At 40.4% G+C, this 22,010-nt stretch overlaps 1 protein-coding gene across 11 annotated transcripts in view; it reads right to left on the bottom strand.

The window, feature by feature from the left end:
* FGFR2 (fibroblast growth factor receptor 2) overlaps positions 1-22,010 on the bottom strand; it is a 99,956-nt gene that overhangs the window by 13,232 nt on the left and 64,714 nt on the right. For 6 of the 11 annotated variants that reach the window (XM_034775054.1, XM_034775059.1, XM_034775063.1 and 3 more), the window contains 5 exons: positions 20,967-21,169; positions 7,027-7,178; positions 3,585-3,706; positions 2,815-2,925; positions 1,806-1,996 (listed from right to left, as the gene is read on the bottom strand). In XM_034775054.1, coding sequence (XP_034630945.1) covers positions 1,806-1,996; positions 2,815-2,925; positions 3,585-3,706; positions 7,027-7,178; positions 20,967-21,169 — 779 coding nt within the window. The remainder of the gene's footprint in view (positions 1-1,805; positions 1,997-2,814; positions 2,926-3,584; positions 3,707-7,026; positions 7,179-20,966; positions 21,170-22,010) is intronic. The other 5 variants (XM_034775055.1, XM_034775060.1, XM_034775053.1 and 2 more) reach the window with 1 other exon arrangement.

The following is a 22,010-nucleotide window of genomic DNA, read 5'->3' as shown; positions in this document are numbered from 1 at the left end:
TGAAATACAAACACAAATAGTGAGATCTTTGAAGAATCGGAACGCATAATCCTACTATATACTCCCTTTGTTTTCTCTCTGCTCCTGGCCTTGTGCAATGCCTTACCTTTTGTCAAGTTCTACACTCATCAAGTGTTTCCAGGACTGGAACTAGCTCAAGGGTGGAACGGCATGTGTGTGTGGGGTGGAGGGGAAAGGTGGCTTTCCTAGCAGTATCCTACAATAGCATTCTGGTGTCTGTACTCCTAGAGTGTACCCATTTGCACAAGATATGTCAGTCGAGAGGTTCATTTTTTTCCTTTCATACTGGTTGCCTGCTTTCTTTAGTGGACACCCTCCACCAAAAGGCTATGGGTCATATCCAGTAAAGTGCTTCACTAATAATTTATACCAGCCTCAGATGCTTCACTAATGATTTACATCAGTCTCTGCACCTAAGGGTGCTTTGCTTGTCCTGCACTCCCATGTATTCCATTAGTAAATTTCACACTTGTAGCTTGAGTGCCTTCCAAGTCCTCGAGGTTGTACTCGGACATTTAGTCTCTCATAATGTAAGGATAGAACAAATGTAAAACAGTTCTACAGGGGTGCATGCACTGAGATGTAATAAAGTCAGCGTCTCCCTGCATAGCAGGACTGGAGGCTCATCCTCTAGCTGTCTTTTCTTTAGTTGAAAACAGCTACATCCTTGTGGGTGGATATGCAAGGGACCTGGTGTCCACATCTTCTCCTCAGCCTTAGAGAATCTGGCACTAGGTCTCAACCAGGACTCATCTTATTCCTAATTCCCCTGTATTAGCAAAGCGATTTGGTGTGTTTGCTGGGTTGGTTACACAGTACTATTTAAAGCAACAGAGGGTCCTGTGGCACCTTTAAGACTAACAGAAGTATTGGGAGCATACGCTTTCATGGGTAAGAACCTCACTTCTTCAGATGCAAGGTCCTTACCCACGAAAGCTTATGCTCCCAATACTTCTGTTAGTCTTAAAGGTGCCACAGGACCCTGTTGCTTTTTACAGATTCAGACTAACATGACTACCCCTCTGATACTATTAGTACTATTTAAGAGTTTCCTAATTAGAATTTAATCCAAGTTACAGGTTGAGAAGGTGTTTTTTTTTTTTTTTTTTTTTTTACCAGAAGTTGGTCTCTAGGGACTGGGTAAATATGCTCTTTCACTAAGTTTGCTCCGTTGACAAGTATTGGTTTTAAGTAGAGTTGAGGGCGTAATTTGCAGTGAATAATGTATTCAGGGTTTTTTTTTTTTGCCTCTTCTTCTGTTCACAAATATCCTTGAGCAGTTTAAGATTTTCTCGGTGGGGTTTTTAACATTCTCCAAATAATTTTGGAAACAGAGTCCATTTCTTTGGCATATTTGATATTTGAACTGTGTTAATAGATTTGATTGGAAACATAGGTGACATGGCATGTTTCTGTTCCCGGACTGAGGAACATAACTCTTATAATCAGGTGAATGCCTGTGCTTATGAATTCAATAGTTCATTTCAGAGAAATATTCTCTAGTATTTACTTAAAATGGAATGTTCCCCAGCCCTGATTTAGCCAGGTACTTAAACATGAGCATAACTTTAAGCAGGAGTCGAGTACCATTGACATCAATGGGACTTACCATGTGCATAGAGTCATGCACCTGCTGGAACAAGGCCTCCATTAACATTTCTGCTGGTAAATACATTCTCTAGTTAACACAAAAGGGATCAGACTAAAATTGAAGTGAATTAGTTTAAAGCATCAGACAAATATTCCCAGAAAGGTTTGTGCAGCATTTGCCTATTTCTACCTACTTTCTGTGAAGCCAAGTACTCCATGCCCCTTGCCAGTTGATATGTGCATGATACTAAGTCTTTGAATGTCATCTGCTCTTCTGGTACCCTGTTGATATCAAATGAATATTCCATTCCAGGGGGTCGCCGTGCTCGCAGATACTCCCGCAGATTCCCTTTAGAAGCATACTCAACTATCACATACAACGGACCTTTAGATAAACAGAACAGACAGCATGAGAGTTGAAACAGGGACAAAGAGTAAAATGATTTTTAAATAGAATCTTATATACTGCTTTCCATCTTCACAGCACTGTACACACATACATTCACCAACTAAGCTTCACAGCAGGCCTGCGAAATTGGCAAGTACCATTTTAAAGATAAGGAAAAAGAGGTGGAAACATTGTTAGGTGATTTGCCCAAGGCCACACCACAAGTCAGTGGCGGAGCCAGCATTAGCACTCCAGAGTTCCTAAATCTCAACCTTGAGTTTATTCCTTTCAAGGTCCTTTCAGACCATGCTGTCTCCTGCATTTAAACATTTGCAAAACAAAAATTGCACAAAACCCCCAAAAGATAACACTGCTTTAAAAAAAAGGTAGTTTTCCTGGCAACTTTACACAGTTCTGGACTCCCTTATACCTCAAAATTAGCTTGTAATAACAAAGAGGTAAAACATTTACAGAGTAAAGTGATCCCTTCCAAATTACACATTAAAAGTTTCACTAAAACAGGACTGACACTGTCAGAATAAAGTGTGTAAAACTGCTGTAAAAAACACTTTTCCCTATAGCAGAAAAGTTACGAAGGTTTCACACTATACAGTATCCCTCTTAACATTACAGCTGCAAAGCCTGTTTATAATCAGATATGGACGTTAAAATATTGCTGCTAAGCTAAAGAAATATCTGCAAATCCCATCACAGCATGACTGTTCCCTTAAAAACTATTGAAAAATGATGATAAATGAGACACTTCAAGACCTGTTTGAATGAGAGCACTAGCTAGCTTTCTGCTTTTTACTCACCATCCTGTGTACATGCTCCAAGAAGATTGATGATATTTTTGTGCTTCCCAATCATTTTCATCATCTCCATCTCTGACACCAGGTCAGATAGGTCTTTTTCTGTAGCATCATCTGCACAAGAGAAAACAAGTTCATCTCACATTTTCTGGCGTGCCAGTTTAACTTGTGTTGTTAGCCATTTGTCAGCTCATGTGACATCATCTAAAGGACACAGGTTTAGGAATAAATGTGAGCTTCTAGGATTCATGTCATGTGACAAAGTCATGTGACCTGAAAAGCAGTGGTCTCAGTCTCTTGAAACAGGCTGGCCAGCCGCCCCCTCCCCCGCCTCCCTTCAATAACATTCTATGTTTAGAGGAAAAAGCAAAAAATTATGGGGAGATTGCCAAGACACTGCAAAACCTGAACTGGACTCTCAAGCAATTAACAGTTACATCTTTTCTGAGAGCTAATCTTATAGCTAAGTTTATAACAAACATGTACCTGTCTACCTGGAAATGGAAAATGATGGGTATATCTAAATATATATCGTCTCTCCTGTGAATGAAACCAACAGACAAGAGAACTGAACAGTTCTAACAAGACTTTGATTTGCTTGTAAATACACATTGCTGAAGATAAATAGGCTGTCAAAGGCACTGATTTATACTGAAAACTGCTGAAGGCGGAGGTCAACTATGTGAACTCTGACCCCCTATAATGCTAGAGTTCAGATGCCACAAAAGAACTTTCTTGATAAAAATTACCATCTAACCCCCCCCCCCCTTTACCTTTCAGCATCTTCACTGCCACAGTAACCGCCTCTTTGGGTCTGTCCTTGTCGATTCCCATTGCTTCTGCCATGACAACTTGCCCAAAGCAACCTTCTCCAAGGGGTTTACCCAGTGTCAGCCTAGAGGTATAAACAGAGGATTAGCACACAGCATCTGGTGAAGGGATGTAGCCAGTGAAATTCCAGAGCAAAATATAAAAAGCTTGCAACAACTTGCTATAGCATGAATCATTTATCATAAAGAACAAATGAGACTCCTGGTGCATACCAGTTTTCATGCACACTGTAGCATGTGTTTTTTAGTGACGCCACAGTGAGCATCCAATACTACCCGAACAGTTACTAAACCAGTTTTTGAAATCTCCCTTTACGTAGAACCACAAACTATATCTGATGGCTTGTTGGTCAGATTTGCAGGGCTCGCAAGCTGTAGCCCTTAAAAATTGCTCAGCTAAAATGCAATGTTTCAGATTGGCCAACAGCAGCTGAACTTTTCACATCACTATAATATGGTCATTTTCTTCTTTTCCAGCTGGAGTGCAGGGTGATGAGAAAGGGTTTATTTGTGTGTGGGCTCTACTCTACTTGTTAACTTGGAGTTGGAATGATTCTTGTGCTAAAGGGCAATATCAACACTTTGGGGACCTTTTAAATATCAGTGACTCATGTGGTATAAACCCACTGTCTGGAGGCAATAGAAACAAGTTTCTAATGACAACTTGAGCTGAAGGGAGTAGGCAGCACAGAGACAGTGCCTCACAGGCTCCATACTGGGTCACAACCCCCATTTCTCCCATTAAGGGTCCAGGGTTTGAGACAATGAGGTGGCCAGACAACTTTCTGCTTATGGGAAAAGGGAAGGAAGACACAGACAAGAAGGTATGGAAAGGGGAAACTGCCAGTGTTGACCAAGCAGCTAGTCCAGAGGAAGTGGGGATTGGGAGGAGCTGCTTCTGTAAAGCAGCTGTGAGAGCATACAGAAAGCTTCTCTCTAAATGCCTCCAAGTCTTGAACCACTGCCAGGAGCTGCCAGTGCTGATGGCTCTCCCTGGCTCTGCTCTTCCCTTGTGAGCGCTGGCACCACTTACACAGAGGCAGCCTCTGTCCTTGGCTGGCCGGTTACTGGTGTAAGTGCACTCAGGAGCAGCACCTCCTCGTCCCAAAGTGCTCCCCTGCAATCTGCCCTCTCCAATCAGCAGTAGGATGCCTGCTCCCACTCCTTCAGCCCCTCTCTCTAGGGGAAGAGATCGGGACGTTACCTAGAGCTGTGTCCTCTGTGGGGACAATTTCCATGCTGTATGCTCTCTCCTGCCCCAGATGTCATATGAGAGAGTCTCCCAGCCCTGGTCCCCAGCCAAGGAGTGGGAGCAGGGGCTGGGGAAAGTAATGTTTGATCATAATACTTTTACCTTAAAAGATTTTACCAAGAACATTCAGTACCCAGGTCACCAGCATGTGTAAAATGCAGTGTGGGTAGGACACCCGGGAGGCAGTACCCACTAAACTGTAACAGAGAAATTTCATTCTCAAATTTGGGGGAGGGGAGAGGTAAATAAATAAATAAAAACAATTGCAAAACTAGGAGATTTGAGAGAGTTTGGTGCCAATATCAGTGTTTACCCAAAGCTGCAGAACTACAAAATCAATGCTTAAGAGCCACGTTCTGCTCTCTTTACTCACATGGAGCAATATTTTATTCCCCAAGTAGCCCCACTGGCATCAATGAGACGACTTGTGGAGTTTGCTGCTGCTATTCAGTGTGAATAAAGAGCTCCAAATCACAGTTGCCAACTTTCACGCGGTCAGGGCCATAAAAATTGCTATTGAAGCTGTGTGTGTCCACTTTTGGAAGTAACATCTATTTTATATTAATAGATATATAGGATGGGATATTCAGAAGAAAGCGCTGATCATTGGTTTCTATCTGTTACCACTGAAGTAAAAGGGGGTTTTAGCACAGTGGTGAACAGGAATACATTAGACCAGTGCTAAATGATTTAAAAATCTCACCTATTTCCTTGGATATAACAGGAAAAACCAATAGAAAGATATTTCCGGCTGGGGCAATTTGATGGACTTTCTTCAAATATTGTTTTTTTAATTGAACCATAATACTAGTGAAAATGTATCAACATGCTCTGGATCTGTTTTTAGTGTGCACACTAGCTTGAAAAGGTACAAAGACTGAAGGGCAGGGTATGTTCCGCTGAGGTCATTCTGCGTTTTATCCAGAACCATAATTGAATTTAAGGTCTTGGCAGAGAACAAACATTTGCATTGGAAAATGGTTAATTTATGTGTTATTGCACAGCTAGCACCAGCATAACAATCCTGTCATTGTGTGCCCGCTGCCCCCCAACCTAATAAAATGCCTCTAAATAGCCTCCTTTCATTGCAAACCAGCTCCACCTATATTTGTGCTGAAAACTGTTTTTAAATGTTTAGCACTCTAAAATGTTCCGCATTTAGTGAATCCCCCCAGGGTGAGGGCTGACAAAATTATGCATACAGACCCCCACTGTTGACCAGAACATTGCAGGTGGCAATTACTGTGTATTGCACCAGGTTTTGGCTACAGAATTCAAATAATTTCCATAACTGTTCTCAAAACATACATGATTACAACTCCTCTATCCAACAGTTATTAGCCTGATCTTACAAAGGAAACTGTTCAGGGTAAAAACAAGTCGTTTTCTCAAACAAACCTAATGATTTTTTTTTAATTAATACTAACTTTACTCTATTTTTTGGTTTTACCTGTGTTCATATTTCATAGTTCTCACTCATACAGATTAAACCCTGGATGATATTTATGGTAAAGATTATGCTCCGGCTCATCTTGCAGATACTCAGCTTGATTACACTCCTAAGAATAGATTTTCCAGAATAGCTTTATTCAAAAAAGAAAAAGTTCCAGATAGGCCAAAACTGATTATTATCTCCATTAGCGTTGTACTACATTTTCTATTTATTAATTACCCAAATTGATTAGGAGACATGATTTAATGGAAAGGAATCCCATGGGTCTGATTGCCCATTAACTTTAACTACTGCCAACGAGATATTACTTATTACTGATCCAGACTGTATAAACTCTTGACTCATTGCTAACTCACAATTAAGATTTACTCCTTTGCTACTAACGAGTCAGTTATATGGATTTACTAAAGTTTTCTATCAGGTGGACTAGAGTTATCTAAATGTCTCTGAGGGACATCTGAAAACTTTGGAATAAATCAGAACTATAAATATTGGATTCATAAAACAGAACTGAATCTGACATTTAGAAAGGGTTCAGATATTTGGGATTTAACCATATTAGGGAAAATACATACAACTAAAATAATCCTTGAAGAGATTTGGAAAGAAAACTTCTTCAAAGTACCACGTTGTGATTTTCAGATGTCTGTAAGTGGTTTTAATGGAAATCGCCTACTTACTTATCTCTGGGGAACTCCCATTTTGGATCCTCTGGCAGTTCATACTCTGAGACACCTGCCAGCATTGGGGCATCAGCATTTGATGAGAGACGAGTGGTTATTCTCACCAGAGGCGTGTTGGAGTTCATGGAGGAGCTAGAATCTGCAGACACCTGTTATTGGAATACAAGATGCAAAAGGAGGATATGTAATATTGGCCTAACTATTGGACAATGGCAATACATGGTAACCAAACCAGCTGATAGTCAAGAAAATGAAGAGTGGATGAAACCACACACTTCATTTGGACATGTTTATCTTCCCTTCTAAATAAAGCACTGACTCTAATTAAATTGCCAATAAGGATGAGTCAGTAGTACAAGCAGAAAACTGTAGAGTGCTAAGTGTTTAAACACATTCACTATTAATTTAGTTGGCATCAGTTTTCCTCTTCCATTTCATAGAATCATAGACTATCAGGGTTGGAAGGGACCTCTGGAGGTCATCTAGTCCAACCCCCTGCTCAAAGAAGGACCAATTCCCAACTAAATCATCCCAGCTAGGGCTTTGTCAAGCCTGACCTTAGATGATGAATTATTGAAACACTGACATCCATTTTAGTTGTCTTTTTTATTATTTTTACTCTATGTACACCTGAATACATTTTTATTTTCTAAGAATGTCTATTTACTTGGTGCTCAACTGGGATCACTAAGCAAGTGTAGTTTGGGAGCTCCACAGAATACAGAGCAATCCTATTGTGAGGCCAGATTCAGAGCCATACCCCAGCTGATTAAATTAATAATTATATTTATAACACATCCCACATAAGATCGCATAGGGCTGCATGCAACAAAATAAAAACATTAAAAAATGTAAAGTTAAAAAATACCAATCCCCTTCCAAACGAACACAACCAAAAGAGGGGTGAATTTCTGACCTCACCGAAGTCCATGGAATTACTGCCATTGATTTCAGTGGGCCTTTTCACAAAAATCAACTTGTCAGCGTTGATTAAATGTTTCATTTTGGGAGACAAGGGAAAATGGAATGTGTTTTTATTGTTAGGGCTTTTTGTTTGTTTGTTTTTTTCCCTAAACTATCATCAAAAATATCAAAAAGGATATCAATATTTTTGGTTTACTAAAAAACAAGTTTTTGGATAATGAAAAATTTCAATACACATATTGATAAAAATTTTTATTTAAAAATACTGAAAACAATTCATTAAACTTTTTTGGGGGCGGAGAATGAAAAATAACTCAATTTCAAACACTGCAAAATAAAAGGAACTTTGGCATTTTGATTTTTTTCATTTTGATTTTTTCTCCCCTCCCCAACTCTATGGCTAGATTCACAGCTCTTCAGTTGGTGCATACAAACATCCAGGACAGACATTCAGGAATTCACAGTATAATGTTAGAGGCCTTTAATGCTAACCTCTAAGCAAAAATAGCACCCGCAATGTCACAGGTTACATTTGTGGGATAAAAATAGTTTCTGCACAAAATAAAGAGAAGATGCCACCTTACATATGGCATTTCCTTTGCATGCATCCCACTGCTATTTAATCTCACTCTTGCAAGATAATTTAAAAACAAAATAGCGATTTTTCTCCCCCAGACCTCCTCACGTCTCAGGCATCTCTAGTGTTGTTGCCACCCTGTCTGTCTTTAGTTTTGAGTCCACCTTTTTTCTCCAGGTATTGGCGGTCTTTCTGGAAACCCAGTATCTCGTTGGTAGGGTTGGATGGAGGTTCTCTTTCAATGCTGCCATCAATACCGATCCTCACAAATCAGCTGGCGGTCCTCGAGGGTGGCATGGCTTGCTCCCATCCCAAACCAGAGATTGAACACATCAGTATGACTAACACACCTGATCTTTATCATAGTAGGGAGCAGGAGTCTTGAGATCAATCCTCAGCCCATGGTTCACATGTGGCTGAATGACATGTGGCAGGTGTACAATATTAGCAGGCCCCATATTTCACATTTGTTCCAGATATTCAGCAACACAGTTAAATGAAAAAATTATTATAAATAAAGCAGCTCCCAAACATTATGATTCATCCAGAGAGAGAAAAACATTCTCCTGTGAATGCCACTGAAAAACACACCGCATCCTTGCTGCCTCTGTGACATCAGGCTACTGCACTTTGGTTCCCACCCTAATATTAAACCCTAGTATAGTTACAATGCCAAAGCTCACTAAATTGTTTAGTGCCCAGGAATAGAGTTCTAAGGTGGGTGGAGGATATGGTGGGGGTAATGATGCTCTTAACATGGTATATTTTGATATGACTAAGAGTCTCAGAAATACATTTCTAATCATGACTTCGGGTCTCCTAGGGGGGATATTCTCTTTTGTTTTGTTTTTAATGTCTTTTTCAGGGGAAGATCCCCAAGATTGTGATGTGACATCAGGTGGAGGTGACATCAGATGCAGCTCCCTGGGGGCTGCCTACGTCTAGAAATGGGGTGAAAGGTACTGTGGTTTGCTTTCAACAAATTAACATATTAGGAAACCATTCCATTTTACAGCTGATTGACAAACTTGCCTTCAAAAGAAATCTGGTTGCCATGGATCAACTCCAACTTCTGCATCTGTGGTATGTGTATATGGGTACAGGTGACTCTGATAACTCAAATTAAAGTCGTCTTTTTACACACAAATGAGTCTCTCTTCCTCACCATCATTAAAGTCACTATCCATTTATAGAAGATATAAATACATGGCACAGAGGACTCTGTGCACTAAGGAAATATAATAATATAATATATGGAGATATACCTATCTCATAGAACAGGAAGGGACCTTGAAAAGTCATTGAGTCCAGCCCCCTGCCTTCGCTAGCAGGAGCAAGTACTAATTTTGCCCCAGATCCCTAAGTGGCTCCCTCAAGGATTGAACTCATAACCCTGGGTTTAGCAGCCAATGTTCAAACCACTGAGCTATCGCTCCCCCCCAAGGAATAATAAATACCTTGCCCACTTGGTATATGAATAGGCCATTACTAATACTGCTTACATGGCTATACTAAACAGTGAATGAACTTTAACCAAAGAGTCCCCACAACACTGCAGTGAGCTAAGAATAATAATCCCCATTTTGCAGAAGGAAACAAGCACAGTGAGGTTAAAGAACTTGCCCAGAGCCACAAAGCAAGTCAGTATAAGACTCTGGATTAGAATTTGAGTTCCACTTTTACTTATCTATTTCCCTTCACAAGTGCCTTTTAAAAATTATACTTCATAAAATGAACTGAAAGCACAACTAGAAATATACAGAGTAATCTGAGCAAAACGGCAACTCCACTATCCCATAGGTCCTTCAGGCTCATAACTTCAGCGTTATCCTCGATTCCCCTCTTTCCTTCTTCTCTCACACTTCTGTCAGTATTTCCATATATCTCCAGAATCTACTCACGTCTCTACATCCCCACTGCCAAGCCCCTTGCCCAGGCCACTATTATTTTCCACTTTATCCCTCCCCGTTGTGCTTTCCATACAGGGCTGGCTCCAGGGTTTTGGCCGCCCCAAGCAGCCAAAAAAAAACAAAAAACAAAAAAAACCCGTAATCGCGATCTGCGGCAGCAATTCTGCGGGAGGTCCTTCGCTCCAAGCGGGAGTGAGGGACCGTCCGCCGAATTGCCACCGAATAGCTGGACCTGCCGCCCCTCTCCGGAGCGGCCACCCCAAGCACCTGCTTACCAGGCTGGTGCCTGGAGCCAGCCCTGTTTCCATACTCTCAGCTCAGGCTTCTTCAATCTGCCCAAAATGTTCTCTCTCAAAGCATCTACCTTGCCTGCCACTCTGAGCACATCCGGTCCCTCTTCAAATCACTTTTACAGGCTTCCCATGGTCTTCCACATCAAATGCAAACCTCTTGTGCTCCCCTTCAATGACCTGCACAATCTAGCTCCTGCCTACCCCTCTGTTCTCAACTCCTTTCATTCCTCCCTTGCCTAGCCCTTTAATTTCCTTCATTCTGGCTTCCAGACCTCCTTCCATGCCTGAAAATTTCTCCCTGATCCAATCTATCATCCTCTATGCCTTTCCCTCTTTAAAGCACACTTCTTCCTAGGCCCTATAAACCCTAGTACTTTCAGCAGAAGTGCTAATGTGCCTGATTCACTGAGGATACAATTCTGTATACAACTCCCAGATCAGAAAATTAGACCTTTAACTCAAGTTGTAGAGGCTGATGCTTTTAGCTCTAGAAGTCTCCAGTTCAATCCCTGGTCATGACCAAAATGCCAAGTCATCAAGCTAAATAATGATAAACACCAAACATAAATTGAAAGAAACAAAAACTGTGAAACTCACAAGACGCTAGTCCCTCTTTATCATTTAGTCACACTGCACTTTGTTCCCCTTACTTTGTTTATACATTGTTTACTTTAGACTGAAAGATCTTTGGGGCTGTTATTCTGAATTTATACTTGTCTGTGAAGAGTCTAGCACTCTATCAGTGCAACATAAATTAATTTTTTTCTATACTTCTACAACAAGGAGTAGATGCCTTAGTGAGATCCTTGCCCCACTGAAGTCTATGGCAAAACTCTCATTGACTTTAATGGTGTCAGGATTTCACCCTTTATGTCCATACCCTATATCATTTACTATTTACAAATGCCTGTCTGCCCTTCTGTGTTAACGGAGAAGCTCTTAACTGATACAAAGCGATGAAATTACATTTAAGCAAACAGCATACTTCACAAAATCAGGTACGTGTCCAGGAATTCAGAAAATTTTCCACAACCACAAGTAGGTAGAACTCAAGGTGGCAAGCAGTTACTAAGAGAAGTAGTTTAAAAGCATAAATGGAATTTGGAATATTCCATCCAAATTTGCTTGGGCACCATTAATTCCCCAATGGTGTTTTGGTAAATGCAGCAAGGGTGACTCTCTTCAGGGCCAGCTCCAGGCACCAGCCCAGCAAGCAGGTGTTCGGGGCGGCCAAAGGGAAGGGGTGGCACGTCAGGCTCTTCGGCGGCAATTTGGCGGTGGGTCCCTTGGTCCCTCTCCGAGGGAAGGACCTGCCGCCGAATTGCCGCCGAAGAAGAAAGCTGTGCGATGAAGCTGCCGCCGATCGCAACTTCTTTTTTTTCCCCGCCGCTTGGGAGCCAGCCCTGACTCTCTTGATGCTTGGCAGGTAGAATTATTCATAGGCGATGATCAGGCTCACCTTTAGTAGCAACTTAACAATCGAAAACAGTTCACATTAAAAACACCAATTTGCAGAACTCTGAGTAAAGGTTATAGTGATCTGACAGATATTTTACTTCATCATCGTAGCCACTGCTGTTTTCAATGGACACTGCGCCATGAAGGTGTGAATAAAATGGTGCGTTACTTAGTAATATCTCATGCACATCAAAGAATGATCTGAAATGGGTTTTCAGAACTTTATTTCATTGATAGGATGTCATTAGTACAAACAACTGTCTCTAACTTTGATCATTTGCTTGTCAACTTAAAAGAGGATTGTAGTCAGCGGTTTTACTAGGTTAAAAACATGTTTACATTTAAACTTGGAAGAAACTGTAAACCTGTAAGTGTATTTTAAAGCAGAAAACTGCAATAATGTTGCAGAAAAACAGCTGAAATTATTTGCCAATTTCAGTTTCAACATAACTGAACCTGTTTACTTCACACAGTAACTATGTAATTGACTAACCTCTATATGAAATAAAAGTGAATTAGCCTGGGTATGACGGATGAGTGAAATCCAGAGGGATCCCCCAGTATTAGTCATAAGGAAAGGAATAGACCATGCTCGCAGGGAATATAATTTTGATTGATTAATTGGAGCACTGCAAGAAGTTATGGGAGCTGAAGGGCTATAAAAGTCTTGCTTGAGAAAAGAGGAAGGCAGACTGAGTTGGCCCTTGGTCAGAGGAGGCCCTCTGAGGTTAGACAACTATTTTAAAATGGCCTTTCCTTCCTTCTGTAATAGCAAAAATAAGCCTCACTAAATCTACATCAAGTGTTTTTGTTTATCAGGCACTATATAACAGTGAAGAATATTCCACCTAGGGGAAGGTCAATGACATATTACAGCAGCTTTAACCTACTTGAATATTTTTTACACATTTTCTTGCATATTATATATCCCTTTTTAAGTAGATCACTGCTGCCCCATGCTTCTGGGGACATGGGCAACCTCATCCCAGAGCTTGCTGCTTTGCTGAGATATGCCCCAAAGTTCAGAATGGAGAAGTCATTTCAGCAATGTGAGACAGCAGAACATAAGAACGGTCGTACTGGGTCAGACCAAAGGTCCATCTAGCCCAGTATCCGGTCTACCGACAGTGGCCAATGCCAGGTGCCCCAGAGGGAGTGAACCTAACAAGTAATGATCAAGTGATCTCTCTCTTGCCATCCATCTCCAACCTCTGACAAACAGAGTCTAGGGACACCATTCTTTACCCATTGAGGCTAATAGCCATTAACGGACTTAACCACCATGAATTTATCCAGTTCTCTTTTAAATGCTGTTATAGTTCTAGCCTTCACAACCTCCTCAGGTAAGGAGTTCCACAAGTTGGCTGTGTGCTGTGTGAAGAAGAACTTCCTTTTATTTGTTTTAAACCTGCTGCCTATTAATTTCATTTGGTGACCCCTAGTTCTTGTATTATGAGAAGGACTAAATAACACTTCCTTATTTACTTTCTCTATACCACTCATAATTTTATATACCTCTATCATATCCCCCCCTTAGTCTCCTCTTTCCCAAGCTGAAAAGTCCTAGCCTCTTTAATCTCTCCTCATATGGGACCCTCTCCAAACCCCTAATCATCTTAGTTGTCCTTCTCTGACCCTTAGGTTTTGGTTTCAATTGTGTAATGATCTGAGAGATTTATGATGTAAATATTAAAGGCTAGACTGTGCCTTTAAGGCAAAGCCCAGTGTTAAGGAGATGTAGAGAAAGTGCACTGTAATGAAAACCCAAGGCAGAATTTTGGCTTACTCCGTCACAATTCATGATGCAACAGATCCTCTGCGCCAGTCTTTAAATAGGCTAGTGTGGTACACATTCTCCCCACTCCTTCTTAAGCAGGTTCACTGAATACTACACAGGGGATTGCAGTTATGACCTTGCTCTTACTCCATCTCTTCTCTTTGCAGGATCATTCTAGAACCAACTTCACTATCAAACTTGTACAGTCTCTTAACTCCCTAGACTCTGTGGTTAGCCCCCCCAAACAAGCTTAAAACGGGGAGCAAGGAGTCTTCCACTCACTCCACCCAAGTGAGTCTTTATAATGAAGTAATTGTCCTTGGGTTGAATGCACTGAATTTAACCAGTTCAGAAAAAAAATAATTTATATACTGTATGTGGTATCAAAATATAAGTACATCTTGGATGGTAATTCAAGTTTAATGTGATGAAATTAGCTGTGGAAGAGCATGTAATTTTCAGTAATTGATTATGAAGGGATGTTTTCCTGCATTTATGATTTATGCAGATCTAAAGCCTAGATCTGTCAGTTCTGCAATGCAGGCTGTGAGGGTGTAGCAGTGAATGTCTACTTTCTGTCTCTTTGAAGGCTTCATTCTAAAAGCTAATCTGAAGTCACATGCATAATTAGTAAGTAAGCAATGCAATCAGCTATTGACAGAAATCCTGATAATACTTCCCATCTGAATGACTGCGCCTAAGAAAATACAAAGCAAATTCATTAAGTGAGGAGTATAACTGTAGTTATAAGCATTTGACTTAGAAATTCTCAAGAGACCGAAACATTGCAGAATAATTCCAAGCAATGATCGGCGGAAAATCTGCCCTGCTGCTTGCTCTAGAGGAAAACGTAGAAACAATGACCAACAATTTCAATGCTGTAATGAATGAGGCAGCAATGAACATTCTTAGGAAACATCGTAAGAAGACAAAACCATGGGTCACAAATGAAATACTACAAATGTGTGACATTAGAAGAGAACTTAAGAGAGACAAGAATAGCACTGAGGGAACTGATAAATACAGAGAATTGGCAGAAAGATCAAGAAAGGAATGAAGGTGGCCAAGGAGATATGGATTGAAAAACAATGTTCTAAAATTGAAGTGTGCATCAATAATAAAAATAGCAAATGAGCCTTCCAGGTTGTAAAAGATCTGACGAAGGAAAGATGGACCAAAGCTAACGCAATTCAAGACAAAGAAGGGAACTGTCTTAAAGAAGAAAGGGACATCATCAATAAGTGGATAAACTACTGCTCTGATCTGTACAACCACCAGACAAATGGAGATCCCAGTGTCTTAGACAGCCCAGATTCAACAGAGGAGGATGACTTTCCAATACTACGTGAAGAAGTGGAGACAGCTCTGAAATCACTCAAGAATGGAAAGGCTACAGGTATTGACAACATCCCAGCCGAATTGATGAATTTGTAGGAGAAACAGTAAAAGATGTACTCAACAAGATCTGGCAGACCGGTGAGTGGCCCTCCACGTGGACACAGTCACTAATCATCACTCTGCCAAAGAAAGGCAACCTGCAATTGTGTCAAAATTACTGGACCATGAGCTTAATTATCCATCCCAGCAAAGTGATACTGAAAGTCATATTGAACAGATTGAAGCCACATGTGGAGAATATCATTGCTGAAGAACAGGCTGGCTTTTGTGCTGGTAGAAGTACCACAGAACAGATTTTCAACCTTCATGTTCTATATGAGAAGTACTTACAACACCAGCAGGACATCTACCACATCTTTGTTGACTTCAAGAAGGCATTGGACAGAGTATGGCATGAAGCTCTCTGCCAACCATGAAGAAGTACAATGATGGTTGTAAGCTTATTCTTACCATTAAACAACTGTATGCCAAGGCCAGCAGTGCAGTTCTTGTCAATGACACAATAGGAGAGTGGTTTCGCACCACTTTGGAGTCCAGCGAGGCAGCCTTCTTTCGCCCACACTGTTCAACATCTAACTTGGAGTGCATAATGACTGAAGCCCTAGAATATCACATATGCACAGTCAGAATTGTGGGGCGAACAATCTCAAATCTTCGGTTCGCTGATGACATTGATGGCCTGGCAGGCAGCGAAGATGAACTTGCCAGCCTTGTGAAACGATTGGATGAAACCTCCAAAAATAGGGCATGGAAATCAGTGCAGAGAAAACCAAGCTAATGACAAACAAACATGATGGGATCAGCTCACATATCACTGTCAGTGGACAAGAGCTGGAGACAGTGAAAGAGTTCAAGTATTTGGGAGCAATCATCACTGATGAAGGATACAAGACAGAAATTTGGGCAAGAACTGTGCAAACAGCAGCAGCAGTAGCAAAGCTAAAGCCAATTCGGAGGAATAAGAACATCTCCCTGGAATCCAAACTGAAACTGACGCACACATTGGTCATCTCCATTTTTCTGTATGCCTGGGAGACATGGACTCTTACGGCAGATCTTGAAGGGAAAATACGGGTAGTAGAGATGAGATACTTCCATAAAATCCTGGGCATCTCCTACTTCGACCGCATCACTAACGAAGAGGTCTGCAACATCATCACCCAATGCGCTGGGTCATATGAAGACCTGCTGATGACCATGAAGAAGCGAAAGCCATGTAACACGATCATCTGGCCTATCCAAGATCATCCTCCAAGGGACAGTACAGGGGAAGAGAAGAAGAGGTGGATTGACAACATAAAAGAGTGGACAGGAATGGACTTCGCGGAGACTCAAGCACTGACACGCAATCGTCAGGGATGGAGACAATTGGCTGATTGCTCATCAATGATGGTGCCCCGATGACCAATGCCATTATGGGAATGATGATGATGACTGATGATATTAAGACAAACATTTTGGGCCATATTCTAACCAGAACTGTTTGTGAGAGTATTTGTGGGCTGAAGACCAAACTCATAGATCAATACTACATGAAATATTATAGAAATGTAGAACTGGAAGAGACCTTGAGAGGTCAAGTACAGGCCCCTGTGCTGAGTCAGGACCAAGTCAACCTACACCATCTCTGACAGATGTTTGTCCAACCTGTTCTTAAAAACCTCCAAGGATAGGGGGATTCCACAACCTCCCTTGGAAGCCTATTCCAGAGCTTAACTAACCTTAGTGTTAGAAAGGTTTTTTCTTAATATCCAACCTAAATCTTCCCTGCTGCAGATTAAGCCCATTACTTCTTGTCCTACCTTCAGTGGACATGGAGAAGAATTGATCACCACCCTCTTTATAACAGCCTTTCACATATTTGAAGATTGTTGTGAGGTTCCCCCAGAGTCTTATTTTCTCAGGACTAAACATGCCCAGTTTTTTTAACCTTTCCTCATAGGTCAGGTTTTCTAAACCTTTTATCACTTTGATTGCTTGTCTCTGGACTCTCTTCAATTTATCCTTATCTTTCCTAAAGGGTAGTACCCAGAATTGGACACAGTACTCCCGTGGAGGCTTCACCAATGTCCAGCACAATGGGACAATTACCTCCATATCTTACATATGACATTCTGTTAATAAACCCCAGAATGATATTAGCCTTTTTTGCAACTGCATCACATTGCTGACTCATATTCACTTTGCGATCACTAGAACTCCCAGATCCTTTACAGCAGTACCACCACCTAGCCAGTTAGTCCCCATTTTGTAGTCATGCCTTTGATCTTTCCTCCCTAAGTGCAGTACTTTGCACTTGTCTTTATTGAATTTCATCTTATTGATTTTAGACCAAGTTCCCCAATTTTTCAAGTTTGTTTTGAATTCTAATCCTGTCCTATGAGGTCCTTGTTCTAGTGTCTTTCCAGGTATTGCAGGTCTATAATTCTCCAGGTTTTCTTTGGTACCCTTTTCAAAGACAGATATTATGTTTGACCTTCTCTACTCCTCAGCTATCCTCCATTATGCTTAATTTAACTTCCTAAATCTGAACTATTTCTTTCTCTTTCTCTCTCTTCTTTTTTAATCCTATCAAATACCATCATTCTGAATTATGTTATTCCAGTTGGTGAACTCAGTCTTCCCTCAGATCAATTAACCTATTTATCCTTTTTATCATTACAAATACATTTGCTATATCTACATAGTTTTAGCCTCAACAGCCTACTTCTAGACCAGCTGATAGGCTCATCAAATTAATTTACATGTATTTAAAATATGTCTCTCTGTAAAATACCTTCCCTTCTCACAACACACAAAGGAGAAGGGATTGAAAATATTTCCTTCTGATCCATTACTGTAATCAATACTTGGAAAATTTGCTAGGCATGAGGGCGTTCCTACTTATCCATTAGTATGTTTGTAATCCTGGCAAGTCACAAGCTATGGGACCCTAACATCCAGAACACTAAAGTACAGTGTCCTGTATTTTATTAAAGGCATAAAATTGTTCCACAAAACAAGTGAAAGTTCTTACTGATGTTCAACCTTCCACTTTGGTTCCTCTGCCCAAAGAAGTGACTATTTGAGATCTATGCTCTGACTGGTGTCATAATACTCAATCCCATAAGCAGTTCACCTCCCAAACCTGTGAATAGTTACTCCCACAGAGAATGCCAAAGACACACACCAGTGTAGGCCCGATTTGCTGTAACTAAGTAACAGCACTGAGCTCATAGGCAGTTCCTGTTCAAAAAGAAGGTACCAGAGCACAGTGAGGTCAGGGCAAAGGGTGAGAAAAATATTTTTTTCTGATTAACTTCATTGTGACCCTATAACATCTCTGGAATGTGGAAACAACTGAATTTTGGTAGGAAAAAAATCTTACATGTGTAGAAGGATAAAATATAGTGGAAATTCACTAAATAATAGTTATAAGACTCCCAAACCTGAGCACTACGGTACTCAGCAGTAAACCTCTTCCCACCTAGAGAAGATGCCATTCACAGTCAAACTAATTCCTCATCTTTGCCAGTTTCATTCCCATGCTTAAATCAGCCCCTTGGGAATTTGACCCATCAGCAGAGAATGTATAACACATGAAGAATTCACTACTGATGACAAATGATTAAACCGAGGGCAATTATTGGCACAGGATGTCAAACACATACCAAAAAGACACCTAACAAACCACCAGTCCAAAAGTATTTTTCATCAGAAAAAAATGAGTTCACAATGAGCCTTAAGCCTGGCTGGTGCCCGTGAAGGCACGCAGAGGATTCCAATGACATTTTCTCTGTCATCAACATTTTAGTACAATTCTTGTCATTCAGGCCACAGTCCAAGAAATGTCTTTTATTGTAGGAGCTGATACACATCTCCTTCTCTGGATAAGGGGGCTACATTTAAAAGGCCTTCTTTGTGACGAACAATTGACATAGAATTTTTAATATATATCTGCGTGGTGAAGAGAGACATGTCGTGGCTCTTTCTGATCAGTCAATCACGTTTCACAGGCTTAATTGGCAGGGCTTTGGGAGGGTCACATCAAACTTTCTCTCTCCTCATTTGCAATTAAATGCAAATGCAAGAAAGTTTAGAAACAGAATTACAGTGTTTAGTGATGAGCCAAGAGATTCAAATAAAATCAGAACTGACACAAATCTTTGACTATAAGAGGAAACCAAACATATTTAAGGTTTGAAAAAGTTTGGGCATTGGGCTATGAACCTCTGCACTTCCTGTATTAAGGATCAGAGGACTAAAATATTGCAATAAAGGTTCCTCTCACAGTGTTTCTAACCCAGAAGAACTAGAAATCCAGCAAAAGCAAAAACAAAACAAAAAAAGCGTAGCTTATTAAATTAAGACTCATTCCCACAATAAGAATCTAAACATCTATATGCTTATCCACATTGAAAAAAACAAACTTTCTGAGGGACACACATTATTACAAATAATATAATATAATGAACAGGCTGCAAAAACAATGGGAATTTTGTACAAACTACTAATCTTATAGATGGGTCAGATCCAAACACCTTTGAACATTAGAAATCAGAATCTGAATCTAAATTTTGCTGATGGACCTTATATTTTTTATAATGAAGCACACCCCCAAATCCAGACACCTCTGAATCCTGAGGCATTGGAAATCTGGGAGTGAATTTTTGTGGCTTAGGCCCATTTCTTCTGAAGACTTATAGCAAGAAAATCAAAACATATTAAACTACAACCTCAAAAGAAACAAGTCTTTTAAAAGAAGATAGTATGTGGGAATCTTGCTGTTTTGGCAAGTGATGGGCTTATGACAAAGCTAAAAAGCCTATTACTTGCTCGACTGGTTTGTAGTTCCTGGTACTGCCCTCTCCAGAGACTTTTATTGCCAATGATGAGTCAAAGTTGCTTTAATAGATTCAATGAATGTTTCACGTGACTTTTTTTTTTTTTGTGATGTATGTTTCAAATTTGGTATTAGTTTTTCCCTACGGCCAGGTTCCAAATGCATCCGCAGCTTAATCAAATTGCCTTTGAGAATTTGTTTAATCTCTCCCCTACTATTTGATTATTCTCTTGTGTATTTCTGAAGCTGTTTCTGGGTCTTTGGTTAGCATTATGATGTACTGAAATTCCTTCCCTCTCAGTCTCTGGAAATGCTTCCTAAAAATTTCCTCTTTCTGTCTGGTACGCACTTACTACAATAATAGGTACCTTAGAAACAAAATTATAATTAAAATTAAATAAGGATCTATTGTGACGCCCATTTTTTAAGCCAGCCACTCACTTCAACGAGCATTGGATCAGGCCATAATTGCACCAAGTGCATTTTCCCCTGTGGACTGCTAATATAGAACATGCTTCATTTTTAATGTCCCTTCCCCTACCACCCACCCTGCTTTCTTCATCCCTGGAGGCATATACTCTACATTTAGGATGAGGCTCTCCATATTCTGGCTTCCTAGGGTTTTAGGCACTGAAACCAACTCTTTTATGGCAATTTTGTGTGCAACTGATTTGAATCTATATCAAAACTCTGATCTTACAAATCGATTTCATAGCTCTCTCGCTCTCTTTTCTTTTGGGGAGGGGGTAAAAGTTTTTTAAACTCTTTATCTACTTTCTGTTACCTGTCTGCGCAGAGGAATGCGCTTAGTCAGCTTGTGCACGGCAGGCTGGCTGCTGAAGTCCGGCTTCTTGGTAGTGTTCTTCATGCGACACAGGATGACTGTCAGCACCATACAGGCAATTAAGAAGACCCCTATGCAGTAAATTGCTATCTCCAGGTAGTCTGGGGATGACGGATACTCTTTTTTTTCATCAGGAGCTAGGTTGCAAGTTTGGAGGAGGAACAATCATGCCACAGAGTTAGCACATGGCACAAACATGTATCAGTACAGTAATTGGAACAACATTAAATTACATGGGGACTTCATGCAGTGACTTCAGGAAATACAGAATACTGTTGATCTCCAAAGAATTTGTTTAGAACATCTCATAATCAGTACACTAGTCTCCCTCTCCAGATTGCTGGTTCAAGATCATTTTGAAGTGTGTGTGTGTGTCTGTCTCTCTCTCTCTCTCTCTGTTGGTCTTTCTTTGTTTGTCTACACATATATATATAGTTGTTGGGGTTACTCATTTTGCTTCATTGTGAATTTAGTGCTAAAAATTAACACTACCTAGCTTTGTTTTCCAGTTCTGACTTTTAAGCCAAGCTCTCGAGGAGGAGAAAATGGGCACATAATTCACTCCAGATGAATAAATAGTTAAGCCAATTTTTTGATAGCAACAAATGACAGATTTAAGTCAAAATAATTCACAAGAGCATTGTATTTAACTTTGCTAACCGGCTGAACGCACATTTACAGACAAACACTTATTCATTTAGCTAGGCCAAAAGAAAGGCTTATAAACTCCTAAATAGAACGTACTTTGGGCATGAGCCTGCGTTGCTTGCGTATCCAAGATTTCCACTGGGAAAGAAGTGCACAAGGAATGCAGGATCCATCAGCCCCTTATAATAAGTGTGCTTCTTAACTCAAGCTGGGATTCTTAAATTAGTTGAAGGGAATTAGCTGCCCAACTTCTGTTAATTTCTATTTCAGTTGGGTGCCTGATTCCCTTAGGCTTTTTTTTGAAGAGCCCAGCCTCAGACTAAAAAGAAT

The sequence above is a fragment of the Trachemys scripta genome, chromosome 7 (genome assembly GCF_013100865.1).
Source record: "Trachemys scripta elegans isolate TJP31775 chromosome 7, CAS_Tse_1.0, whole genome shotgun sequence".
In the NCBI taxonomy this organism is placed as follows: Eukaryota; Metazoa; Chordata; order Testudines; family Emydidae; genus Trachemys; species Trachemys scripta.
Note: the sequence above shows the minus strand (reverse complement) of the source record. Positions and strands in the feature narration are given on the sequence as shown.